The sequence below is a fragment of the Chiloscyllium punctatum genome, chromosome 2 (genome assembly GCF_047496795.1).
Source record: "Chiloscyllium punctatum isolate Juve2018m chromosome 2, sChiPun1.3, whole genome shotgun sequence".
Classification (NCBI taxonomy): Eukaryota; Metazoa; Chordata; class Chondrichthyes; order Orectolobiformes; family Hemiscylliidae; genus Chiloscyllium; species Chiloscyllium punctatum.
The window spans coordinates 48139247-48164805 of NC_092740.1; the positions used below are offsets into that span (position 1 = coordinate 48139247).

Consider the following 25559-nt stretch of genomic DNA (forward strand, 5'->3'; position numbering starts at 1 on the left):
AATTGGAGTATAAGGATGCAGAAGTTATGCTGCAGTTATTCAAAATGAGCTGTGAGGAGAGATTATACAAATTAGGCTTGCTCTCTGTAGAATTTAGAAGGTTAAGGGAGTAATCAGATGGAAATATTCACAACATTACAGAAAAAGACATGGTAGATAATGATAAACTACTTACAATAGTTGAAGATTCTAGAGCTAGAGCGAGGAGGCATATTCTGAGAATTAGGGCCAGATTATTCAAGAGAAATAATAGCAAGTGTTTGAGTTTTGGAACTCTCCTCCACAAATGCAGAGGATCAGTTGTTAATTTTAAATGGAAGAATGATAAGTTTTGATTAAGCATGGTATTTGGGGATATGGGCCAAAGGCAGGCCTACGGATTTAGGCCACAAATCAGCCACGATCTCACTGAATGGTGGAACGGGCTGAGGGTGTTGAATGGCCTCCCCATTCCAATGTTCCTATATAAGTGACGTTGGCACTTCCACAATCATTGCCCATCTTTAGTTAATGGTGGCGAGACAGTAGTGGTCACCTACTTGTATTATTACTCTGGATGATAATGTTCCCACAATGGTATTAGATAGAAAATTATAGAATATGGACACAGGAGTGATCACAAAATGACAGTGTCAGGTCGGGATAGTGGAATTTGGTGCTGGTGGCATTTTTACAACATTCTGCTTTCATGCTCAATAGTAAAGGTTATGAAAAGGGAGTTACAATTGAAATCAACTTGGTGAATTTTTGCATTGTATGAAGAGTATATACCAAAGCCACAGTACAGTCTTTGTAGAGGGAGTGAACACTGAAGATAGTAGCAGGGATGCTAAGAAAATGAACTCCTCTAGCCTAGAACATGCACAGTTACTGCCTTTGCTGTTTGAATTCATGTATCGCTGGACATTGGAGTGCATCTGGGAAAATTAACAAACAGTGAAATTCACAACTAATCTTGGAGGAACTGTTGAGCGAAGTTCACAGCACAGAATCAGAAAAGTTAATTGTTGTTTTAAGTCTGTCCAAGAGAAAGGCTGCAGTGAGGATAGTGGATTCTTTCTTGATTATATGTTTTTGGAGATAAGTCTCTTGATTAAACTTAAAATATAAGCCATAGCTATTAATTTAACCTGGGGCAGTGTTTGTAGAGAATAAGGCGGTGTTATTTTCTGGGTCTGTAGATTGTGAAGGAGCAAAAATGGCCTTTGCAGTGATATGTACTTCTTGTCAGATGTGGGAGTTTAAAGAGAGTTTAAGGGTTACTGCGGATTATATCTGCCATAAATGCTGTTGGATGCGAATCTCATCAGATCGAGTGGATCGGTTGGAGAGACAGATAGAAGCGATGAGCAATTTGCAACAGCAACAGTATGTGATGGATGGCAGTTATAGGAAGGGGGGCAAGTCTCAGATACAGTCACATAGATGGGTTAACTCCAGGAAGGGTAAGAGAGGGAGGCACCTAGGGCAGGAGTCTTTTGTGGATATACCCATTTCAAACAGGTATGTTGTTTTGGAAAATGTAGAGAATGATGGATTCTCAGGGGAACGTAGCATGAACAGCCAAGTTTCTGGTATGGAGACTGGCTCTAATGCAATGAGGGGTATGTCGGCTTCCAAGAGATCAATTGTGTTTGGGGATTCTGTAGTCAGAGGTACAGATAGATGTTTCTGTGGCCAGCAGAGTAAAAGCTGAATGGTGTGTTGCTTCCCTGGTGCCAGGATCAAGGATGTCTCAGAGAGGGTACAGAATGTTCTCAAGGGGGAGAGGGGCCAGCAGGAGGTCATTGTCCACATTGGAACCAACGACATAGGTTGAGACTCTGAATGGAAATTACAGAGAGTTAGGCAAAAATTTAAAAAAGAGGTCCTCAAGGGTAATAATGTCTGGATTACTCCCAGTGCTACGAGGTAGTGAGGGCAGGAATATGAGGATAGAGCAGATGAATACATGGCTGAGGAGCTGGTGTATGGGAGAGGGATTCACATTTTTGGATCATTGGAATCTCTTTTGGGATCGAAGTAAAAGAAGGACAGATTGCACCTACCTTGGAAGGGAACTAATATACTGGCAGGGAAATTTGCTAGAGCTGCTTGGGAGGATTTAAACTAGTAAGGTGGGGGGGTGGGACCCAGGGAGATAGTGAGGAAAGAGACCGATCCGAGACAGGTACAGCTGAGAACAGAAGTGAGTCAAACAGTCAGGGCAGACAGGGACAAGGTAGGACTAATAAATTAAACTGCATTTATTTCAATGCAAGGGGCCTAACAGGGAAGGCAGATGAACTCAGGGCATGGTTAGGAACATGGGACTGGGATATCATAGCAATTACGGAAACATGGCTCAGGGATGGGCAGGACTGGCAGCTTAATGTTCCAGGATAGAAAGGGAGGCAAGAGAATGGGGGCGTGGCATTTTTGATAAGGGATAGCATTACAGCTGTGCTGAGGGAGGATATTCCCGGAAATACATCCAGGGAAGTTATTTGGGTGGAACTGAGAAATAAGAAAGGGATGATCACATTATTGGGATTGTATTATAGACCGTCCAATAGTCAGAGGGAAATTGACAAACAAACTTGTAAGGAGATCTCAGCTATCTGTAAGAATAATAGGGTAGTTATGGTAGGGGATTTTAACTTTCCAAACATCGACTGGGACTGCCAGAGTGTTAAAGGTTTAGATGGAGAGGAATTTGTGAAGTGTGTACAAGACAATTTTCTGATTCAGTATGTGGAAGTACCTACTAGAGAAGGTGCAAAACGTAACCTACTCTTGGGAAATAAGGCAGGGCAGTAACTGAGGTGTCAGTGGGGGAGCACTTTGGGGCCAGCGACCATAATTCTATTTGTTTTAAAATAGTGATGGAAAAAGATAGACCAGATCTAAAAGTTGAAGTTCTAAATTGGAGAAAGGCCAATTTTGACGGTATTAGGCAAGAACTTTCGAAAGCTGATTGGAGGCAGATGTTCGCAGGTAAAGGGACGGCTGGAAAATGGGATAACGAGAATCCAGAGACAGTATATTCCTGTCAGGGTGAAAGGGAAGGCTGGTAGGTATAGGGAATGCTGGATGACTAAAGAAATTGAGGGTTTGGTTAAGAAAAAGAAGGAAGCATGTGTCAGGTATAGACAGGATAGATCGAGTGATTCCTTAGAAGAGTATAAAGGAGGTAGGAGTATACAGTAGCGCCTTGACATACGAACGACCCTGTTCACGAACAAATCGGTTTACGAACAGGATTGTACGTAAAGTTTTGCTTCAACATACGTACAAAATTCAAGATACAAATGAAGGTACAAGCGCAAAAAGCCCGTGTGCGACAACGTGGTTTCATTGTTCTGCTTTGCTGTGCGCTTGTTGAATGCAAAAGCTCTTGGGGCCCCGCGTGATCTTATTCAGTTTGTCTTTGGAGTGTGCGCTGTGAATGCTATCCATACAATGGGAAAAATTGATTCAGTTCACGAACTTTTCGGTTTGCAAACCGGGTCCTGGAACAGATTAAGTTCGTAAGTCGAGGCGCTACTGTACTTAAGAGGGAAATCAGGAGGGCAAAACGGGGACATGAGATAGCTTTGGCAAATAGAATTAAGGAGAATCCAGAGGGTTTTTACAAATACATTAAGGACAAAAGGGCAACTAGGGAGAGAATAAGGCCCCTCAAAGATCAGCTAGGCGGCCTTTGTATGGAGCCACAGAAAATGGGGGAGATACTAAATGAATATTTTGCATCAGTATTTACTGTGGAAAAGGATATGGAAGATGTAGACTGTAGGGAAATAGATGGTGACATCTTGCAAAATGTCCAGATTACAGAGGAGAAAGTGCTGGATCTCTTGAAACGGTTAAAGGTGGGTAAATCCCCAGGACCTGATCAGGTGTACCCGAGAACTCTGTGGGAAGCTAGAGAAATGATCGCTGGGCCTCTGGCTGAGATATTTGTATCGTCAATAGTCACAGGTGAGGTGCAGGAAGGCTGGAGGTTGGCAAACGTGGTGCCACTGTTTAAGAAGGGCAGTAAAGACAAGCCAGGGAACTTTTGACCGGTGAGCCTGACCTCGGTGGTGGGCAAATTGTTGGAGGGAATCCTGAGGGACAGGATGTACATGTATTTGGAAAGGCAAGGACTGATTTTGGATAGCCAATATGGTTTTGTGCGTGGGAAATCATTTCTCACAAACTTGAGTGAGTTTTTTGAAGAAGTAACAAAGAGGATTTAGGGGTGAGCAGTAGATGTGACCTGTATGGACTTCAGTAAGGTGTTTGACAAGGTTCCCCATGTGAGACTGATTAGCAAGGTTAGATCTCATGGAATACAGGGAGAACTAGCTATTTGGATACAGAACTGGCTCAAAGATAGAAGAAGACAGAGGGTGGTGGTGGCGGGTTGTTTTTCAGACTGGAGGCCTGTGACCAGTGGAGTGGCCACAAGGATCGTTGCTGGGCCCTCTACTTTTTGTCATCTACATAAATGATTTGGATGCAAGCATAAGAGGTACAGTTAGTAAGTTTGCCGATGACACCAAAATTGGAGGTGTAGTGTACAGCGAAGAGGGTTACCTCCGATTACAGCAGGATCTTGATCAGATGGGCCAATGGGCTGAGAAGTGGCAGATGGAGTTTAATTCAGATAAATGCGAGGTGCTGCATTTTGGGAAAGCAAATCTTAGCAGGATTTATACACTTAATGGTAAGGTCCTAGGGAGTGTTGCTGAACAAAGAGACCTTGGAGTGCAGGTTCATAGCTCCTTGAAAGTGGAGTCACAGGTAGGAAGGATAGTGAAGAAGGCATTTGGTATGCTTTCCTTTATTGGTCAGAGTATTGAGTACAGGAGTTGGGAGGTCATGTTGTGGCTGTACAGGACATTGATTAGGCCACTGTTGGAATATTGCATGCAGTTCTGGTCTCCTTCCTATCGGAAAGATGTTGTGAAACCTGAAAGGGTTCAGAAAAGATTTACAAGGATGTTGCCAGGGTTGGAGGATTTGAGCTATAGGGAGAGGCTGAACAGGCTGGGGCTGTTTTCCCTGAAGCGTCGGAGGCTGAGGCTTGACTTATAGAGGTTTACAAAATCATGAGGGGCATGGATAGGATAAATAGACAAAGTCTTTTCCCTGGGGTTGGGGAGTCCAGAACTAGAGGGCATAGGTTTAGGGTGAGAGGGGAAAGATATGAAAGAGACCTAAGGGGCCACTTTTTCATGCAGAGGGTAGTACGTGCTTGGAATGAGCTGCCAGAGGCTGTGATGGAGGCTGGTACAATTGCAACATTTCAGAGGCATTTGGATGGGTATATGAATAGGAAGGGTTTGGAGGAATATGGGCCAGGTGCTGGTGGGTGGGACTAGATTGGGTTGGGATATCTGGTCGGCATTGATGGGTTGGACCGATGGGTCTGTTTCCTTGCTGTACACCTCTATGACTATAATCTTATTAGACTTCTTGTGTTTGATGCAACTTTTTAATCCACGAAAACTTAAAATGCAATTTGTCTTTGGATAGCATCATCAGCAGAGAATGACGTGTTCTGTTATCTCATAGAGATAGTACAAATAAGTGAACCTGGGCCAAAAACAGATGGACTGGATGGCCAGCGACCTGATGAAAGATGTCTGGTTTAAGGAGAAGTCGTGGAGGTATTCAAGAAGAAAGGACATGAAATCTTAGCGGCTGAAACTAGAGTAAGCCAAAGAACTGCAGATGCTGGCGATCTGGAACAAACAAAAACAAATTGCTGGAGAAGCACAGCACGTCTACCAATTCTGAAAAAGGGTCACAGGACTTGAAACGTTAACTATGTTTTCTCTGCAAAGCTGCTGCCAGACCTGCTGAGTTTCTCTGACAGTTTATGCTTTTGTTTGTTGCTGAAGATTGAGCTGGGATGAGGAAAAGGGAATTCATGAAAGACCAGAATCAATGGAGAGTAGAATTCTAGGGTGGGACCAGCAGGCAGTGATGGTTGTGGGATTGGTGGAGATCTGAAGTGGTGAGGAGAAGCCATGAAAGGATTGAAAGGCAAGCATCAGAATTTTGGGAAATAAAATATCATAGATTCTGGAAATCTGATATGAATCCAAATATACTAGAAATACTCTGCAGGGCTGATAGTATCTGCGGAAGAGGAGTATTGTTTACCTTTCAATTGATGAGGTCTCCTCGCAACTGAGATGTAAAGGGATGAGATATAAAGATGCAGAGATTTATGCCTCAATAGAGGCAGGGAAAGTGGTGAAGGTGAGGTAGGAGAGTGGTGCTAGTAGAATATGAAGAAAAAAGACAGGATGTTACAGTGCAAGGCAGGAGAGATTACATAACTACGGCAATGATTTATTTGGTATAAATATTTGGTTATCGGGCATATAAAAGGCAGAAGAAGAGTCGATGTGAAATGTGTATGAGAAAAACAGCATCATTAGCAACATATGGTATGCAGAAACAAAGTCAAAAGGAACAGCGGTCATGATCTGACTAATAATTCTGAATGAGGGTCACTGGACTCAAGATATTAACTCTGCTTTCTCTCCACAGATGCTGCCAGACCTGCAGAGATTCTCGAGCAATTTCTGTTTTTGTATGCACTAATAATTGTTTGCTTGAAAAAAAATGCACATTGTCTCCCTTGAGGCACTCTTGCATCCAAGCCCAGAGGACTTGCATACAGATTGACAACACTTAAAGTCTCTGCAGGCTATTAACCAGCTTAAAATTCCGAGTTTACCAGGACAGATACATTGCCTGATGTTTCCATGCCTAAAGGCAGCATAATCTTTAGATAATTGACTTTCAGGGCAATTGGATTTGTCTAAGAAAAGTTTTAACTTACCCATTCAGATATAGTCATTGTAACAAGCATTTTGTTCACCATCAACAGCCTCCAAAGGTTTTGAAGAGTATTTTACTCAGATAATGATTAGCAAAGTTGCTACAGAGGACTGCCTCTTTGAGTCTTCCACCACAACTTTCATGTCAACTGGACCATTAAGAGGTACCGCTTACCTTTCCCATCCCAATCGGAGGGACGGCACGGTGGCACAGTGATTAGCACTGCTGCCTCACAGCGCCAGAGACCCGGGTTCAATTCCCGCCTCAGGCGACTGACTGTGTGGAGTTTGCACGTTCTCCCCGTGTCTGCGTGGGTTTCCTCCGGGTGCTCCGGTTTCCTCCCACAGTCCAAAGATGTGCAGGTCAGGTGAATTGACCATCCTAAATTGCCCGTAGTGTAGGTAAGGGGTAGATGTAGGGGTATGGGTGGGTTGCGCTTCGGCGGGGCGGTGTGGACTTGTTGGGCCGAAGGGCCTGTTTCCACACTGTAAGTAATCTAATCTAATCTAATCTAATCTAATCTAATCTAATCTAATCTACTCACTCGTTCAGCAGAAATCATGTGAAGGATACATGCTTGAGCCTTTGCTGAGGAGATCAAGAGTTGGCAAGTCCTCTTGTTCATTATCCTCTGTCATTATCCTGGTCATTTTACCAAAGAGGATTAGTAAGCAGCCACATTCTGAACAAACATCACTAATACATCGCAAAGCAAAGCAGTGTTGAATTTGTCAGAATGGCATGAATGATTGCCAGGCTACTTTGTCTTTAATGTGTAATTTGGAACAGAATCAAAGGGAACTTCTGATAGAGGGGTACGCACATATTCTGAATCTCTAACTTATTACTCCCAAGTGGTATTTCCAACACCAGTTAGTACTGAAGATTTTTCATCTACCCCCATCAGAAACTGCATTCCAGGAACCTAGAATATTTAGAATGTAATGTCTGGAGAGAGTTAGCCAAGGATGCCATGACGTAAAATATTGCTCGGAAGTTTTTGAACAGAATGATTCTACATCATGTAATGTGATCTCTGCCCAATGTGGATGTGGCAGGTGATGTCAGCTGACTGTGACAGAGCAGGCTGCAGGAAGTGCCTGTGCACATGCACAGCGACCCATGGTGACCCCATTATCAGTGCATGTGCTGCTCAGAAGGGTCAAGGAGGTGAGGTGGTGGCTGGGCCCCAGTTGGAGCGGTGTGTTATTGGCTGAAAACTGGGACCATACTCCCTTGTCAGTCATTGCTGCCTGCCCAGAGGTGGGGAGAAAGTGTGGATCATCTTGTGTAAGATCTGTTGCTCCACATTGGCTCCAACTCCCACCAATTCTCTCTGAGCCCTGTCACGCACCTTCGATATAGTTATTCACATTATGCAGGAATCCCATAGCATCATTTCCTTCCTCGCTGATGGGGTTTGTGACAGAGTGCATGTGTGCTATTTGTTACCTGGTGATAGCATTCACAATAAAGGAGACAATTTTGCATTCTTTTTCATTGGGTCATGATCTCAGCTGGTTTTGAAAGAATATATCTTTGTCTTTCAGAATGGGAGCATCTGACAACATCTACAAAGGTCAAAGTACATTTATGGAAGAGCTGACAGAGGCAGCTGAGATCATTAGAAAAGCAACATCACGATCATTAATTATTTTGGATGAATTGGGAAGAGGCACAAGTACTCACGATGGTATTGCCATTGCTTATGCTACTCTGGAGCACTTTATTAAAGATGTAAGTATTTTGCATGCCAAATGAATTCCCAGAATGGTAGATATCTAAAGCTATTAGTACTAAAGTTGGATTTTGGTGTATCAGTAAGGTCAAATGCACTTTTACTGTTGATCGTTTTATTATTTCGATCCAGACTGAGTGTCTGTTCTCCCTATTGATGTATTGGATTGTGTCCCCAGAATCAGGGAATAGTTACACCACAGATGTAACCCTTTGGCTCGCTCATCTGATCCTACTCCCTTGTACTTTTTCCATCATGCTGCAATTCTTTTCTGCAGGTTCTTATATAATTTCTTTTGAGAACCTTGATGGTATTAAGCTTCACCATACTCTCTGGCAGATATTAGCCACTTGCTGCACAGAAAGATTTTTCTTGTGTCACCATTGGTCCTGTCAATCTCTCTTTTATCTGTATTCTGTATCTTTATCCTTTCTGCCAATGGGAGGTGCTTCTCCCTGTCTATTCTGTACACCAGTTTACAACAATAGAATCGGAAATTGCTGGGAACAACTCAAGTCTGGCAACATCAGTGGAGAGAAAAGAGTTGATGTTTCAGGTCCAGTGACCCTTCTTCAGAATGGAAGTTGAATGGAAGGATCACTGGACCCAAAACATCAACTCTCTTTCTTCCCACACGTGGTGCTGGAGCTGCTGAGTTTTTCTAGCAATTTCTGTTTTTATTTCTGAATTCCAGCCTTCACAGTTCTTTAGTTCTTTGGTTTTCTATTTATATAATTTGCTTTTAATTAATTTAGTTCATATTCTAATGTTATACCTCTTCTGTTATATGCCTCTACTAGAACAAACAATACTTATTTAACTGTTTCAGTCAGTTTCCATGTTTCAACACTTCAGTCTGATCACCCCCAGCCTCCTTGTCTCCAAAACGCTATGCCCTCAATTTTGACTTCTCCCCCTGTCACAGCTAGCCCCTTGTGGAAACTAGTATTACATTGGTGACACTCCAAAATCTGAAAAATTGAATTTGGACAACAAATTTCTTTTGCTTTTCCTCTCCTTCACACTCTCTCTGTTTTCCAACTAAGATTATGTTGTCATTCCTGTTCTTTCAACCATATCATATGACTTCAAATTCTGTGTTGCTAAACTGTATTTGTGTATCTTTTTGACCATATGTTTAATAACATGTTTTGCATCATTGTCTTCTCTGTGCTATGTCATTGCTTTATACAGATCAATCTCCTTGTGCAGATCTCTCTATCTTTGACCCTATCCTTGTTATCCTCTCTTGTTTGTGCTCACATGAATACCCCCTCTCCCCTCCCAAAAATGCTCCCCTCCAAAAGGAAGGCCAGTTTCTGAAATAAAAGCAAAATGCTGCAGTTTCTGGAGATCTGAAATTTACAAAAAATAAGAATCCAACTGGTCTGGGAGCATCTATGGAGAGAAAAATGGATTTAATGTCTGAAATCCAGTCTGACTCTGCTTTACAATGTCTTTACAGAAGGAAAGTCACATTGAACTTGGACTTGTCATTTTCTTTCTCTGTCCTCAGAAACTGCCATATTTGCTGCATTTCTCCAGTACTTTGTTTTTATTTCAGAAACTGAAATAATGTGGAAAACTTTTGTCACACTACCTGCTATCAATATAGTAATATAGAAGACTAGTCTTAACTGAGCAACATTCAGTGAAACGCAGATCAACATTAATTTGTTGTTTTGACATATTATTGTATCCACTTTTCTTATCACTTTGTTTGAAATTGTATGTAGGTTGTATATTTCCTTTATTCCTTGAACTGGTTATTTCTACACTGTGAATTGGACTGTACATTTCTATACTCTCTTGTGTTTTAAAATGAATGATTGCCCTGCATAGTTTATCATTACTGCACAATTATAATAACAATTACAATATGCATAGTGAAACGTGACATTTGCTCTAGTATGAATACCTATGTTTTTTCATAGAAATCTTAATTTCATAGTCACCACTTGCCAGTTATTACTGCTGATTACCTTTTTCTTGCTGAATAAACATTTTTGACAGCTTCAAACGGTTGTTGTAGGAATGCTGATTGATCAACATTCTCAGTTGTGTTTCATGTCAGTGTTGGTTCATTGCTGCAAGGGCTTTTAACTGTGTATCCTGGCAACGTATTTCTATTTTTGCAAGTTACATTATGTTAGATTAAAACTGTACAACATGGCATAATTGCAGACAATTGCTGACACAATAGGACTGGGATAAAGGGGTGTTTGACAACCTTTGTTGGCGAAACCTTTGGCCCATGTTTTGTTATTTTGCATTGTGTGCCATTCTAAATAAGCCAATAAAAGTTTGCAATTAAATACTATTAACTGCCATTGACAATTTATACAAAATGAAGCACAGCTATTTTAAATAATGTAGCAAAGAAGTGCAAATGCATTCACATAACTTAAATTACAGTTAGGTAAAGTAAGAGTTAATGTACTAGAGCAGGCTTTGTGTGGAATGCTTTTATTTGTTACTAATGTTTCTTATGTTTCTATTTTATATATATTTTATGCCACAGGAATGGTGATTCCAGAAGTGATTTCTGGCTGATTTGTTTTTGTAAATTGATGACCATTTCCTTACTAGGAATGATTTCACATAATTTCTATTACCTTTTTTAGTCACAATTCTTTGGAGCTGGCTGTTCCTTGTTTCTCTCCTTTCCTTCCTTATCTTACGAATTCACTTTCTTGTGAGGAAGTTTGTTTGATTTTCTATCTTTAATCATCTGTCCAGGATGACCCCAAAGTTCTCCCAATTCAAGATCTAACTTGATCTTAAATGATTCCAGAAGTTCCACCTCTCCTTCTTTGTTTGATCTCACGTTCTGATTTTTGATCTCTCTTTTTATATGGAAAGAATTTTGTTTCCTAAATGCAGTGCTTTGTATTGATCAATATAAAGCCAAATGTGTAATTATTATTTTCTAATTTTGTCATTTTTCAGTTGCATCCCTTTTATTCCACTGCCTGTCCTATTATAATGCCTTTTGCAAATTTGTCAGATTTATGTTAGGTTTAAAATTTCAAGTAACTAATGTAATTCAGGAACAGCAATGATTACATTGATCCAATGACACTGAATGTATGGGGGTCTACCATCCCCCTAAGATAGTCATGATCAAAGTGACCTTGAGATTTGTCTGGCATATATTATTCTTCCTAGGTGAGCAAAACAGGATTGTACAGCTGTAGCAGCAGTGCTTCTTAGCTATGTTTCTGAATTTTAGCAAGTACTCCATCTGGTACAGGGGCTATGTTGTTTTTCAACTATTTAATTGCTTTCTTAATTTTACTCAGGAACTGGGAGCATCAATACCAAGCTGTAGGGCATTGAGTGATGAAGTTGAGGATGTTTGAGTCAAAGACAGAATTTTGGTTGAAGAATCAAAATATTCTCTCTACTAATCTTCGGTACTTGGGCCACATTGTTCATCTTGATCGTGCTGAAGAGATGTTTTGGTGTATTCAAGTTGCTGCATCTCCCAAACTGTGTCTACCCAATATTTGTTCTTCATGTTATGGGTTCAGGCTTATTTAGCTGCTTGTTACTTTTCTCTTGAGCCATGGTGGAAAATCCAAACTTGATAAGTCTGTGCACAAACTTGATTAAATCCTGCATTTGTTTGTGGTTTGCATCGCAATGGTCAAAGTGTTTCCTTGTAGAGAGACCAAGGCCTCTTTACAGGTGCTTATTCTGGTGTACTCTAAGGCTGACCAGGCATTATTGTTACACTGTAGCTCCTGATGACTGAAGAAGAGGTTGGCAGTGAGTGACTGACAGGGAAGAGCCACCTTGGTTGTAACTTTGAGGTCTTTGATGTTAATTTTGTTGCAGCACTGCTTCAATTAGGAGGCCAGCCCGATGAAGATTGTCAATTTTGTGTGTGTGTGTGTGTGTGTGTGATTGATATTTCTGCAGTTCTATGCTCACACTATGATATAGTCCAGTAGGAGCCATGCAACAGTGGGACCATAAAGGCGACACAGGTGTTGGTTAGGACAAGGGCATGTTCTAGGTATCTCCTCAGGGTGAGGATACCACCGGACTTTGTTTACTGTGCTCTGTTCTCGCCACTCATGCACTTCCAGACATTCATCTTTCTTTAATCTGTGATTGGAAGATCCAAAGGGATATTTCAGTTTGCTGTCTCCTGGGATTCAGGCTAGGAATTGTTCAAGACTCACTCGAGTCCTTCCTTGGCCTTGTCCATTGCTTTGAGTGTAAGATGTTGATCCCTCATTAGAGTCGCTGAGACACTAGACAAGGTTATTAGTGATGCTGAAACTGATCCTGTGGTAGTGTGGTTGTACTCCTGGAAGGAACTTGTAGAGAAAGATGTACTTCTGCCTTATTCCTTCAATTGGCCTTCTGCACAAAGGCAGTGCTGATGTCACGGTGCCTGAGTTCCTGAGTAATGATATCCATTTTTATATAATGTAGAGTGGCTATTTCACACAGACTATCACAAGGTCCCAGCAGGGCAGAACTTTGCTGCACCAGCAAAGGATCTCCAAGACAATTGGAGGCCAGGTCCTAATGACTGCTGGTAGCTTTGGATAGCACTTTGTTGGTGTCACCGGAATTCAGCTGAGTTCTTTCTTCCAAAAAATAATCTAAGTGGGTTTTGAGACGGAATGAACTATTTCTGATTCCACTTTGAAAAAGTTTGATTAAGGTATTACTCTGATAATGTTCCAAAGTTGACTTAATATTCAATTTCATTATTTTACACAGAATTGGAGTGAGACAAATTCATAGATATCATCACCCTTTTGATTTATGGGGCAGTATGTAGGCTTGTTTCTGGTACACTAATGTCTTCTTCATGTTCACGGATACCTCTACATTTTATTTCTTAATGCTGCCCAAACCTCGTCCGTAATCTTCTCTGGTACTCTGGTATAAACACTGTCAATGTGCTGTCAGTTGTAGTTTAACTGATAGCATTCTCACTTCTGAGTCCCAGGTTTTGGATTCAACTCTCAGTTAAGGAGCTGAAAAATCAAGGCCTCCCATCAGTTCATTTAGGGAGCAGTGCCCCAGAACTCCATGGGATGAATTGGGACCATGTGTGTCCTCTCTGCTGGAACTAAAAGATCCAGTGGTGTGATTTTAAAAGCTAAGCAGGGAACGTTCTCCATAGTGAGGTGGCTAACAATGCTGTCAATCAAAATGACAGAACTGGTTATCAGTAATGCTCACAGTGCTTTTTTGTGGGTTCTTGCTGTGTGCAGATTTGCTGCTGCATTTCTTTACTGCCATGACTCCACTTTAGAAGTACTTTATTGGTTGGAAGGGGCTTTGGGATGTCCACCATTTGTGAAAGGTTCTATATGAATGCTAGACAGTTTGTCTGTTTATCACTAATTTATTGTTTTTGAGCAAATTTAACTCATTTAGAACTTAAGCTGGAGCAAGTTCTTAGTTTTGCCTGGGAGAGCTATTTGAGTTTGGTTCATTCTTTCCCAGTGAATACTTGTCAAGCAAAATGTTTGCTGACTTACTTTTTCTTTTTATTTTAAACCTGCTTGCAATGGTTGTTGCCTCTTGACTGACTGTCCTTTTAACCATGGGCAAAATTAATTCCGTTATATTTTGTATCTGAAGCTGTAGATTTTCTCTGTTTCTGTTTGCTCCATACAGCCACAGCTCTGACCTATTTCTGCACCAATATGCAGCCTGCAGATCCCTCTTTGCTTAGTCCTTGCAGAATTTATAAGAATTTGTTTGTCTTTATTTCTCTTTATTTTATTAATTACTTCACTTAGGATCATGCCTGGTTAGTCTGAATTTGCTGTTTGTAGGTATATATTTAGTCCACATTGTCACTGCTTCTCTCTCAAGAATGCCACATCTTCCATTTTCTACATATTATCTGAATATTTTCGGAACACCAGGTAGAGACCAAAACTACTTCTGGATTCTGTATGATTTTAACAAGGCCTCAAAAAATCTGTGCCTGGAAAGAACAGGCAGCAAGTCCTGGGTAGAGACTGGTGTGGAGACAGTCCTGGAACTTAGCTTGGAGTGGCTGAGTGTGGGTACTGAGCAGACTGGGGCTTGGAGGGCTGTTGGACTGGATTCTGACCTGTGCAGTCAGACCACATGCGGAAGCCCTGCGCTGAGTTGCTACAGTGTAATGTCTTCTTGAAATTTCCAACCCTACTGCAATGGCAACCCTTTTAATGATGTCCTGTTTTAAACTTATTTTCAACTCGATAAGTAATGTATCTACTTTTATTCCCCTGTATCCAAGAATTGTACCTGGGTACTTGTACCTAAGATGTTGCCATAAGAAGGCAGATATTGTTGTATTCCTACAATAGAGTACACATGACATTAAAAGGATATTCGATATTGTGTATTCTCTTCCCTCAAGTCATTTTTACCCTTTTAGAATCCCACCTAACTAGCTTAACCTTCCATTCACTGGAATTTTGCAGCTGCCCACCTATTCAATCAAACCTTCACTTATACCTTTTATATCCTTGATCCCCAATAAAGGTATTAGGCTCTCTCACTCAAGTTAACCCTCCTATGGTGTATAATCTCCCTTCCTTTATACCAATGTTTAATGTGTCTCAATACCAGATCTGTCTGCACTACATACTGGCTTCTGCACTCTTCTGCCAAAACTGTTCCTGGATCATCCTGCTATGCTTATCTTAAATTTTGCATCCTCCAACCCCCAATTCATTAAAATGTGCAAGGAGCTCTGGGTTTCTTGGTCAGAAGAACTTAGTCTTTGTTTTCAGCTGCCCTTGTAACTGTCCTCTCTTTCTCTGGTTCACTGGGCCAAATCTAAAGGGACTGTGTACAGGGGGAGAAAACCTGACTGTGCGCAGCTGCTAAGGCGAATACTGCTCACCACCCTGTTCTGTTCTTGGTTCCAATGTTAGCTAATATTGTCTGCTGTCCTTCGGCCCTGCTCCTGCGTCTTTAAATCTGTCATCATCACCACCCTCCTTAAAACTTCCAGCTTTAATCCCTTTGTCCTGGTAAACTGTTGTCCCATCTTAAACCCCCTTTCTCCTCAACAGTCCTTGACCATCCAAATCCCTGCTCATCTTTCTCAGAGCTCTGTGTTTGAATCCCTCCAATCAGTTATCTGCCCTGTCACAGTACTGTGACAACCCTTATCAAAATTGTACATGTTATTTTGTCCGTCTGTGGCCAAGTTAAGTTCTCCTTCCTTTTCCTTCTCGATTTTTCAGTAGCCTTTGAAGTGGTTTACCACACCATCCCCCTCCAACATCTCTCTTCTATCATCCATTTGGGTAGAAACACACAAAACCAGAAATTACTGGAGAAATTCAGCAGGTCTGGCATCATCTGTGGAGAGAAAACAAAGTTAATTTTAGAGTCCAGTGACCCTTCAGAACCAGAAGGATAGGAGGGATTGTAACTGTGTTTCTGTTCTTATTTGTCTGTATTTAGCCAGGGAATCACTTATTATGAGCACTCTGAGTCACTCTGGCTTCCCCAAGATCGATCTTGTATCGACTGTCCTGCTAACCCCCTTCTATTTCTCATCCATACAGTAACATTATCTGACAACACAGTATATGTTTCCACATGTATGCTGACAGCTCTAGGTCCACCTCATTTATTACTCTACCTTTATTACTCCACCTTTATTACTCTACTTATTAATTTCTCATCTGGCTTGTCAGAAATCCAGTGTTGGATGAACAAAAAGCTCCTAAAATGAAGACATGACGACTTGCACTGTTTAACTGTACTTGTAATTTTCCAACATCTCCGAATGACTGCTGCCCTGGAGGGAAGCCAAGTGGTAGTTAGAAGTGGCTATGAATATTCTAGAACTTCACTTCTTTAATGGCTATTTAAATACCAAGCACTATCGACGTTGGCTCCTTATTCATGGTTTTTTTCAATTTCCATTGTGCGATGGCTACACATGAGATATGTTTGACAAGTAGTGTTCTTAATCTGCATTGACATATTTAGCAACTCCATCCAATGCAGTATTTCAAGTATAAATGCTACGTGTTCTTTCCTCTTCAAGTTTTCATTATTTGGACACAATTAATATTCATCCATCCAGATATTTAACAAGGAAGACTTTATTTCCAACTCTTCCACTAAAGCAGTGATGACATGAGATATCTAAAGATACAATATCTGCATTACAAGTGTCAATTCATAAACCTAGGCATGTACAAATCAACAACAACTTATGTTTACATTGCACTTTATCATATCCAGCATTCCAAGAGTTTCACAGAGCATTTTAATTTGCATAGCTGTCATACTGCTTTATGCAGAGATGTTAGATCAGATTACCAAAAGCTTTGTCAAAAAGGCAATTTTTAAGGAGTGACTTAAATAAAAAAAAGAGGTCAAATGATTTAGGGAAGATTTCCAGAGCTTGAGGCCAAGTGAACTGAAGACAAAACCATCAACGGTGAAACATCTAAAATCAGAAATACAGTAGAGGCCAGAATTTATCTCCTAATTGTCCTCAGTCAAGATTGTACAGTCACTGAGGATGTAAAAATCACAAGAGGTGAATTGGAATGGCTTTATGTAGTAACTGTTTCCTCTCAGATTTCTTCCACAAAAATGTTCTTTTCCTTTTAAACTAAACTAAATGATACTGGGTCATTGAGGTCCTGACCTTGTAACATGGTAGAAATTAGAGTTTTGTACTCTTTCTCACCTTCTATACCGGAGTGTAAAAACAGCATTGTGATATTTACTTCCTTAAGGTACAATTGTGTTTCTGTGTATTGCCAATAACCCTTCTTTTGGAAGCAGTGAACAGATAAGTGCTTGGCTTAACATAAAATTTACAAAATTAGATTTTACTTTGGCTTTCTGAGGAGTGGCCACAAATGACAAATGTGTTGAATCATGGAGCAGAGCATGAGCAGAGCGAGCAGAAAAGCATGGTACATTATAGCCAGATTTTGGAGAGGCTCATTAGTCATATGTTAGACGATTTTCCTTTCTCCAAAGTGTATCTTTGAAATGTCATTTCCATGATCTCTATATAACTTTCTGTTGAACTATCAGTCAGAGAATCTGTTCAATATCTTCCTGTTTGGCATGTACAACAATTACTTTTTCACCGTATCTTGGTATATGAGATAATAATAAATCAAAGAAAATTTTAAACTATGTATCTTCAACATTCTGCTAATGAATGCTAGCATAATTCAATTTAGATCCAAAGACACACAGTTTGACCAGGACACCACTGACTTTATTTTTGATAGAATGTATTGCAATCTTTGGGTTAAGAACATAAGTGAACCTGGATTTGGTTTATTACTAAAAAGACATTGATCCTGCTTCCTATGACGCTTTCCCTGTAAAGCAAAACTAGCAAATAGTAATATATAGCAAAACTTGGAAAGAGTCAAATGATTCCATCCACAACCATAATGTCCATTTTTTATGCCAAGTTTAAAAGATATTGGTATTGGATACAGTTATGCCAATTTCCTGATTTTTGTTTGAAATGGTCAAAAAGTACAAGTGTAAATCTCTGAGTAGAGACTGGTTGGAACAGACTTTCCTTGAGCTTCACTAACCTCAGTGTTGCTGAAGCTCCCTGGTACCAGCTGAAAGGAACCTTGATGTTGGGAACACTTCTTGCTGCAAAAGTATCCTTGTTTTTTCAAAGCAGGCCCCTTGAGGTTCTGCTCCCTGGGCTTGAGCTCAGGCTGGATTCCAGCTGATGCTTTCTACAACAAGTTCATGTTCCTTCTCCCTGGCACCACCTGCTCCAATGCAGCTGCACATTACCACCTTGTCGTTCCTCTCTCTTCTATCCTGGCAATTTCAATCGTAGCTGAACTGGTGCTTATGAAGGAAGGAACAATGAGCGTTCTGTTGTTCAGCCACGGCTTCCTGGGCAAAGAATTCTCGACGTAAAGAATATAGATTATCTTAGGGATGTAGTGAAAATCTTTGAAGTATGGATGACAGTACACCAAATCTTGTAGTAACATGGTCCATTTTATGCTTGTGGTGATGGTTACGTAGTGTGAGTTCTAAAAATAAAAGCTTGAAGTGTTGAGCTTGTAGAAATCTATTATCATCAGCATCTCCCTCAACACTGCTTTATCTAATGGACTGTGGTGGAGCTCTGAGTTCTCTTTTGTTTCTCAATCATGGCCAGTGGGTGTCATTGGTTAGGCTGGCCTTTATTGCCAGTGCCTGCTTGTCCCAGAGAAGATAGTGCTAAGCCTCCTCCTTGAAACACTGCAGTTGTTTGGGTGCAGGTACCCATCCACTGGTGGAACAGGGTCTTCAAGATTTTGACCTGGTGACTATGTAGGAACGATGATATATTTCCAAGTCAGGGTAGTCTGAGACATGCAGGAAAACTGCAGAAAGTGGTGCTCCCATGCACCTACTGCCCTTCTCCTTCCAGATGGTAAAGGTAATGCATTTAAAGTATCCTGTCAAAAGAACCACGTTGTGTTATTACAATGTATCTTGTCGATGGTACGCACTGCTGCCAATGTGCGTCACTTTTGAAGCGCATGAATGTTGAAGGTGGTGGTTGTGGTGCCAATCAAGTGGGCTGCTTTCCTGGAAGATATCAAACTACTTAAGTGTTGTTGGATCTGAACTCATCACCCTCTCAACTTGTGGCTTGTAGACAGCGGAAAAGTTTTAGGGAAACAGGAGGTAAGTTAGTTGTCACAGAATTCTTAGCCTCTTATCTGATCTTGTGCCCACAGTATGTGTATGGCTAGTCCAATTGAGTTTCTTGTCAGTAGTAACCCCGAGGCTGTTGAAAGTATGTGATTCAGTGATGGCATTGAACAATGGTTGAACTCTGTTAGAGATGGTCTTTGCCTGGCACTTGCGTGGTGTAATTTTTACTTAGCTCCTGAGAGCTCAAATCTGAATATTGTCCAGATCTTACTGCATTTGGACACAGACTGCTTTAGTATCTGAGGAGTCGTAAATGTTGTTGAACATTGTGCAATCATGAGAGTGATTTTAATGTATCTATGAACAGATCCCTGACAATGTTTAAGATGACATATGGAATACTTGCCTTTACTGGCCAAAGCATAGAATTTAAGAGCAGTGAGGTGATGCTGGTACAATGTAAACTGCTGGTTTGGCCACAACTGGGATACTGCATGCAGCTCTGGTCACCACATGATTGGATGGATGTGAATGCACAGGAGATTTAGCAAGACATTGCCTGGGCTTGAGGATTTGAGCTGTAAGGCAAGTTAGAAGAGGCGAGGATTGTTTTCCTTAGATAGTGAGATTTAAGATTGTGTGGGGCATAGATAGCGTGGATAGGAAGGCACTTCTTCCATTAGTAGAAGAGTCCATAATAAACAAACTGCAGATGCCGGAAATCTCAAACATAAATAGCAATTGCTGGAGAAGCTCAGCAAAACTGGCAGCATCTTTGGACAGAAAGCAGAGTTAATCTTTCAGGTCCAGTGATTCTTCTTCAGAACACAAGATTCCATGTGAAATCCCTGGCATTGGTTGTTACCCACTACCCTGCAGTGCATGATCTGGACAAACTCTAATCAAAGAATGTTAGGAATTATTATATGGCCTTCCTGCTTAGTTGATGAACAAAATCGTGTAGGCTCAAAATGTTGACTGGTGCTTTCTCTCCACCGATTATGGCTGGACCTACTGAATTGCTCCAGCAATTTCTGTTTTTGTTTCAGTAGCAAGACAGCATTGATTTCAAGTAAGTAATAAAAGGCTAAGAGAGCAGTTGAAGAGTTTTTTTCATTTGGTGATGGGAGTCTGGAACTCACTGCTTGAAAGGGTAGTTGAGTGGAAAAACTCTCAAAACATTTAAACAGTATCTGGATATTCACTTGTGTTACCATAACCTCAGCTTTGGGCCAAAAGCTGAAAATAGGATTAATGTAGTCTTATCTTTGACTGTTGCACATACAATGGCCCAAATGGCCTTTCTCTGTGCTGTAAATGTCTGAATCTGTGCATGAGACTAGATTATAAGGAGAGATCACTTAATCTAAGCTTTTACTCTCCGATATATAGAAAATTAAAGGCTGACTTGATTGAGGATTTTAGACTTTTGAAAACATTTATGATGCTGTGTTGCACTTATTTCTTCTAGAATATCTTTGTAATTTCTGCAATTGCCAAAATAAGTGATAATCAGATTAAGATTTCTGGTTATCTTTACCTAGCTGCTAGGTTATGGAGTAGTGTGAACAATCCTGGAGTCAGAGTTCTTGTAATAATGCGTACTTTCTCATTGAAGTTGTAACTGGGAATTATGGTTAGTGATATGGTAGAGGCTCCAACTTTCTTTTCATCACATGCTGACTAGGATCTCTCTTGCTCTTGATGTGCTGGAAAGATTTGCAGGTTAAAAATTGAGCTGCTTAGCCTTGTTGTGAATTAAAATTTCTTAGACATTTAAGTCCTGGAGTGAGACTGGAAACTGACTCAGATTTAGGTATCTGTGGTGCCACAAAACCCCATTTATTGAATTGTAGCCTTAATAAACTAAGGCAATCAATGCAATTTTAACCTCTGTTCCTTTTCTTCACAAGTGATAAGCTATTAACTAGCAAATGCTGTGATAAAGGTTATCATATAATTCTTAATTAAGTTGTGTACCTTCATTTTAATGGCAGTATTAATCAGCGGCTTGTGTTTTGCTAGCACTGAGAGGTTGTCACGACTTTAGTTGTAGTAACAAGGGTAAATACGTTTTCAATGAGCAAGTCAGGGATTTATTTTTCTATTTTGCTACAGGTCCTTTAATTTCTTGTAAGAATTTCAGAATTTTAACTGATCCTACTTTTCTAACAATATGTATATTTATTGACAATGGAGTTCAGTGGTGCTGATTGTTCAGTATGTTGTAATAAAGTCTTACAATTTACTTTCAGGTGAAATCTCTGACGCTATTTGTTACCCACTACCCCCCAGTGTGTGAGCTGGAGAAACTCTACCCTAAGAATATCAGGAATTATCACATGGCCTTCCTGCTCAATGAGGAAGCTGATGAACAAAATGGTACGAATAAAGGTTTGGATGTGGATATCTGAATAAGTTTAACTTTCTGAATTGGGATACTTTTGTTAAAGAAAGCCCAAAGTCAGCCTTGTCATTTCATTGGCAGTGAATCACCTTCTGCTTACTTTTTTTGACTACCTTTTGGCTTATTGTAGATTGAAAACCTGGAATTCTTAATAGCAATAACAGCTTGGATTTATGTTTAATATCGTTGAAATGCCCCAAGGTACTTCACAAGGAGTAATTGCACGTTGGGATGACTACCAGTCTGTTTGCAATAATAAAAGGCTAACATCATGAATTGAATGGAACTATTTAAAGTCGGTAGAATGATGTGCTTTATAACTTTAAATACACATGCAATCTGTAAAGTTGACTTTATGATATAATTGATCTTATCTCAGCATAATGATCATTGAAAGGAAGATTAGCAAAGCTCAGTTTTATCTTGGGCAATAGATATTCCATTTTAAAGAGATTAGGTCAGTCACCACATTCTGAAACTTAGGCATTTTGTTGTGTGAATAACCTGTTCCATGGACAGTCTAGGATTTGTTTAGAAACATCCTTAGATTGTACAAGTAATCTGTTTTAAATCAAAAGAGGCTACGAGGAGTACAAGCTAGCTGAACGACAAGCGAGACTGCCTCTTAAAGCAGAGGTGTATTTAGGCTGGAGCAGGTGTTGGAACTTGTTCTACATGTGATTTTGACTTGGGAAGGACGCATGGCAAGAGCAGACTCCAAGATTTACTGAAGTTGCAGCAGATATCTTGGTTGAGGAGGATAAATGTTCTCTATCCAGTTTGACAGGGGAGAGGAGAACCTCCAGACAAACTCTCAGAAGGCAGTAGGGTAATCACTGCCAGGGTGTAGTGCCCAGAACATGGATACAGTGCTATAAGTGGTGTGGTGCCCTCAGAAGTGGTCAAGTTCAGTGAATGGATTTTCAAAAGCCTTATTCCATTGACAGCATCACCTCACCCAGATGCTGCTCAATAGAGCAAACCAACCAGCAACAATCTCTATCAATAAATCCCTTGCATTGATATTGGTGGCATCCTTACCTCAGAATCAGTGTAAGTTCAAGTGTCATTCCAAGAACTGAACACAAAAATAGAAGCTAATGCTTTAGTGCAATACTGAGAAAGCACTGTACTATCAGAGGAAACACCTTTGGATGAGATGGTAAATTAAGGCTGTGTCTACACTCCCAGTGAAAGATCTCCTGGCTCTATCTGAAGGAGTAGGATGCCTTTGCTTCTAGTGTCCTGACCAATATTTATTCCTCAACCAGATTATAAAACCAGATGACCTGGTTGTGCTAACATCGCTGTAGGCATGTTGTACATGAGCCAACTGCTGTATTTCTGACATTAAACCCCTTAAAATGTACTCCATTGCAAAATGCTTTGGGATATTTGCTGGTTGTGAAAAGCACTATATAACTGCAAGTCCTTTTTGTTTTGTACTTCTTCATCTCATTCTCTGGTACTGGTACACCTCACATTTACAGTTCGGGAGGATCCCCTTTTAATTCAAGTCTTTTCTTTGAAATTCCCATAAATCTCTTCTCTCTTGCCTCTATTCTGAATTTCCTTCTTCTTAGATTTCTACTACTGCTGGTTCTTCCACCTCATCAGTTAGTTGCCAAATAGAAGGTGGTGAATGCTGTGCCCTTAAGATTGGAATTCAGTAAATTCACAAGCCCTAACTTGCACATGCTTTGCCATTTACTGTAGGGCTCCTCCAGTGTGGTCCAGACAACTGAAATGTTGCTTCAGCACTCCATAATCTTCTCAATGATATTTCGTGCAACATCAGTGCCTTATACACACTGTCCTTGCATGTGTAGTTTCCGAGCCATGTGGTCAATAGGTAACCCTTTAGTTTGTCTTGGTGACTCAAGTGCAAATGGCCTGACACCAAATGATGGCATCATGAGCAATGCAACTTCGACTTGTTCTAAACAAAAGCAAAAGTTGCTGGAGAAGTAGAGCAGCTCTGACAGCATATGTGGATAGAAATCAAAATGAATGTTTCGGGTCCAGTGATCCTTCATTAGAACTCTGGAAGACGCAAAGGCTTGGGTAAAAGCAGAGCAAAAAAAAGGTTTTGTCATTTTGTCGGCTAAGGGAGTGTGAGCTCTTACCCTTTACTGTGAGTAAATGATTGAAGCAGTACCCTTGAAGTCAGGTTCGTGCTCTTCAGCACAAGACACACTACTCTGTGTAGAGATCAGAAACTTTAAACAACTCTGGAACTATCAAGTGCAGTAAGAGCCAATCAACAACAATCCTGAAGGTAGTTGATAGTTCTTGGTGAGGTTTCTGTGCAAATTTAAGAAAAAGCAGTATGGCAGTGAACTGTCAAGTGGCACTGATTGTCTCAAAGCAATGTTACACACTGTCTATGATGCCATAATCAGCCTACTCTGTGTATTTCCAGTCTACTGACCCTGTGCCACCCTAACACTTATGAAAATGTAGATTGGCAGGCTACAGATGCACTCGTACTGACAAAATGGATGCTGTTCTCCTGAATTGTGTAGCCTAGATCATTATTCAAGACAGTGGTTATCTTAACTTTTTTGAAATTTTCAACACCTGTGCTCTATTAGAATTTTGGTTTGTCAGAATATCTGTCCCATCTGTTAATGATTAAGCCCAGTTAGAGTATTGTCAAAAGTACTTAAAAATTACTCCGGCGCTGTTTACCTTAATGCCTCCTGGTTAATTGTATTTCAAAGTGCCTCAGGAATAATGGAGTTATTTTAACTGCAGCTGCATAAACAAGATAGTAATGATACTGAGTCACTTACTATCCGATATACATTGGTAGTCTTGCCATCTGCTTGTTAGGGGCCATTAGATTGATGGTTGAAGTATACACTGTTATGGTCAAGAGGACACATTTAACGTGAAAATAATTTTCCGATGATGTAAATCATATACAACACCTACTTTATTTTGAGACATTGTGACTTTAAATCTTTGTTGTATAACATTGTGAGGTCAATAAGTACATTCTTGTCAAGTAGAAGCTGACCAATTTTCTGACCCCTCTGGTGAGGCCAGGTCTATTATAGCACTGGTTTGCTGTGCACATCTTGTGTGGATACAAATGAGGCACAAACCCTGCCATGCCAAGAGTGGACAGAGGGAAGGTAGATTTTGCCCACTTTGTGTCAAATTATAAATTTTATTTTTAGCACCCTGGCATTTCAATATACATTGGTTATCATGTTCACAGGTACTTTAGAGGGAAGAAGGAAAATGGAAATTACACAAAAGGAATTCAGATTAAAAGAGAAGAATTGAATGCGCTAAAATTGTTTGTGGCTTTACTTTTCATGTGTATGGTACTTTGTGTATCAGGATAATTGGAACTATTAGCTCATTGATGCCTCAAGATTCTTTTGAACTCTGCAGAATTGTGAAGAGATATCACAATGCAGGAAGGCATTCATCCATCTCCAACCTGAGTACTGACTTTTAAAATGATATTAAAATGTGGCTCTAATCTCCTGCCAGCGGGTATTCTTTCTGTAGTTCTCACATGACAAGAAAAAATGCATTTTTGATATTGCGTGACTGATGCAAAATGTGGAAGGAAAACTACAGAGAGTGTTATGTGTATATAGAGGGCTTTAGGAATGCGGTCTTGGTGACTAGCACAGCCTGTGTACATTTTGAGCATCAGAATTTTCTATAAATGATTGCAGAAAGAGGTTTTTGGTCACAACTTCATTAAGTCTTTCATATGAGGGAATCTTTGTGCAAGTTTCCATGATGCCATTTTTTAAAAATCTTAGCTTGAATATTCCATAATTGTCTAAAATATTGTGCTTGTTTGTCTGTGATAAGTAACAGAGATTTAATTTTTAAATTTTATTGAGAAAGATTGGAAGCACATAACCAAAAACAGTGTACTTTTTTTTTGCTTGCTTCACATGAAATTGGAATACTGTTGCTCCA

At 40.3% G+C, this 25559-nt stretch overlaps 1 protein-coding gene across 1 annotated transcript in view; it reads left to right on the forward strand.

Annotated features, from left to right (window-relative positions):
• msh3 (mutS homolog 3 (E. coli)) overlaps positions 1–25559 on the forward strand; it is a 281291-nt gene that overhangs the window by 217381 nt on the left and 38351 nt on the right. The window contains exons 21-22 of the mRNA XM_072582322.1: positions 8373–8559; positions 21457–21583. Coding sequence (XP_072438423.1) covers positions 8373–8559; positions 21457–21583 — 314 coding nt within the window. The remainder of the gene's footprint in view (positions 1–8372; positions 8560–21456; positions 21584–25559) is intronic.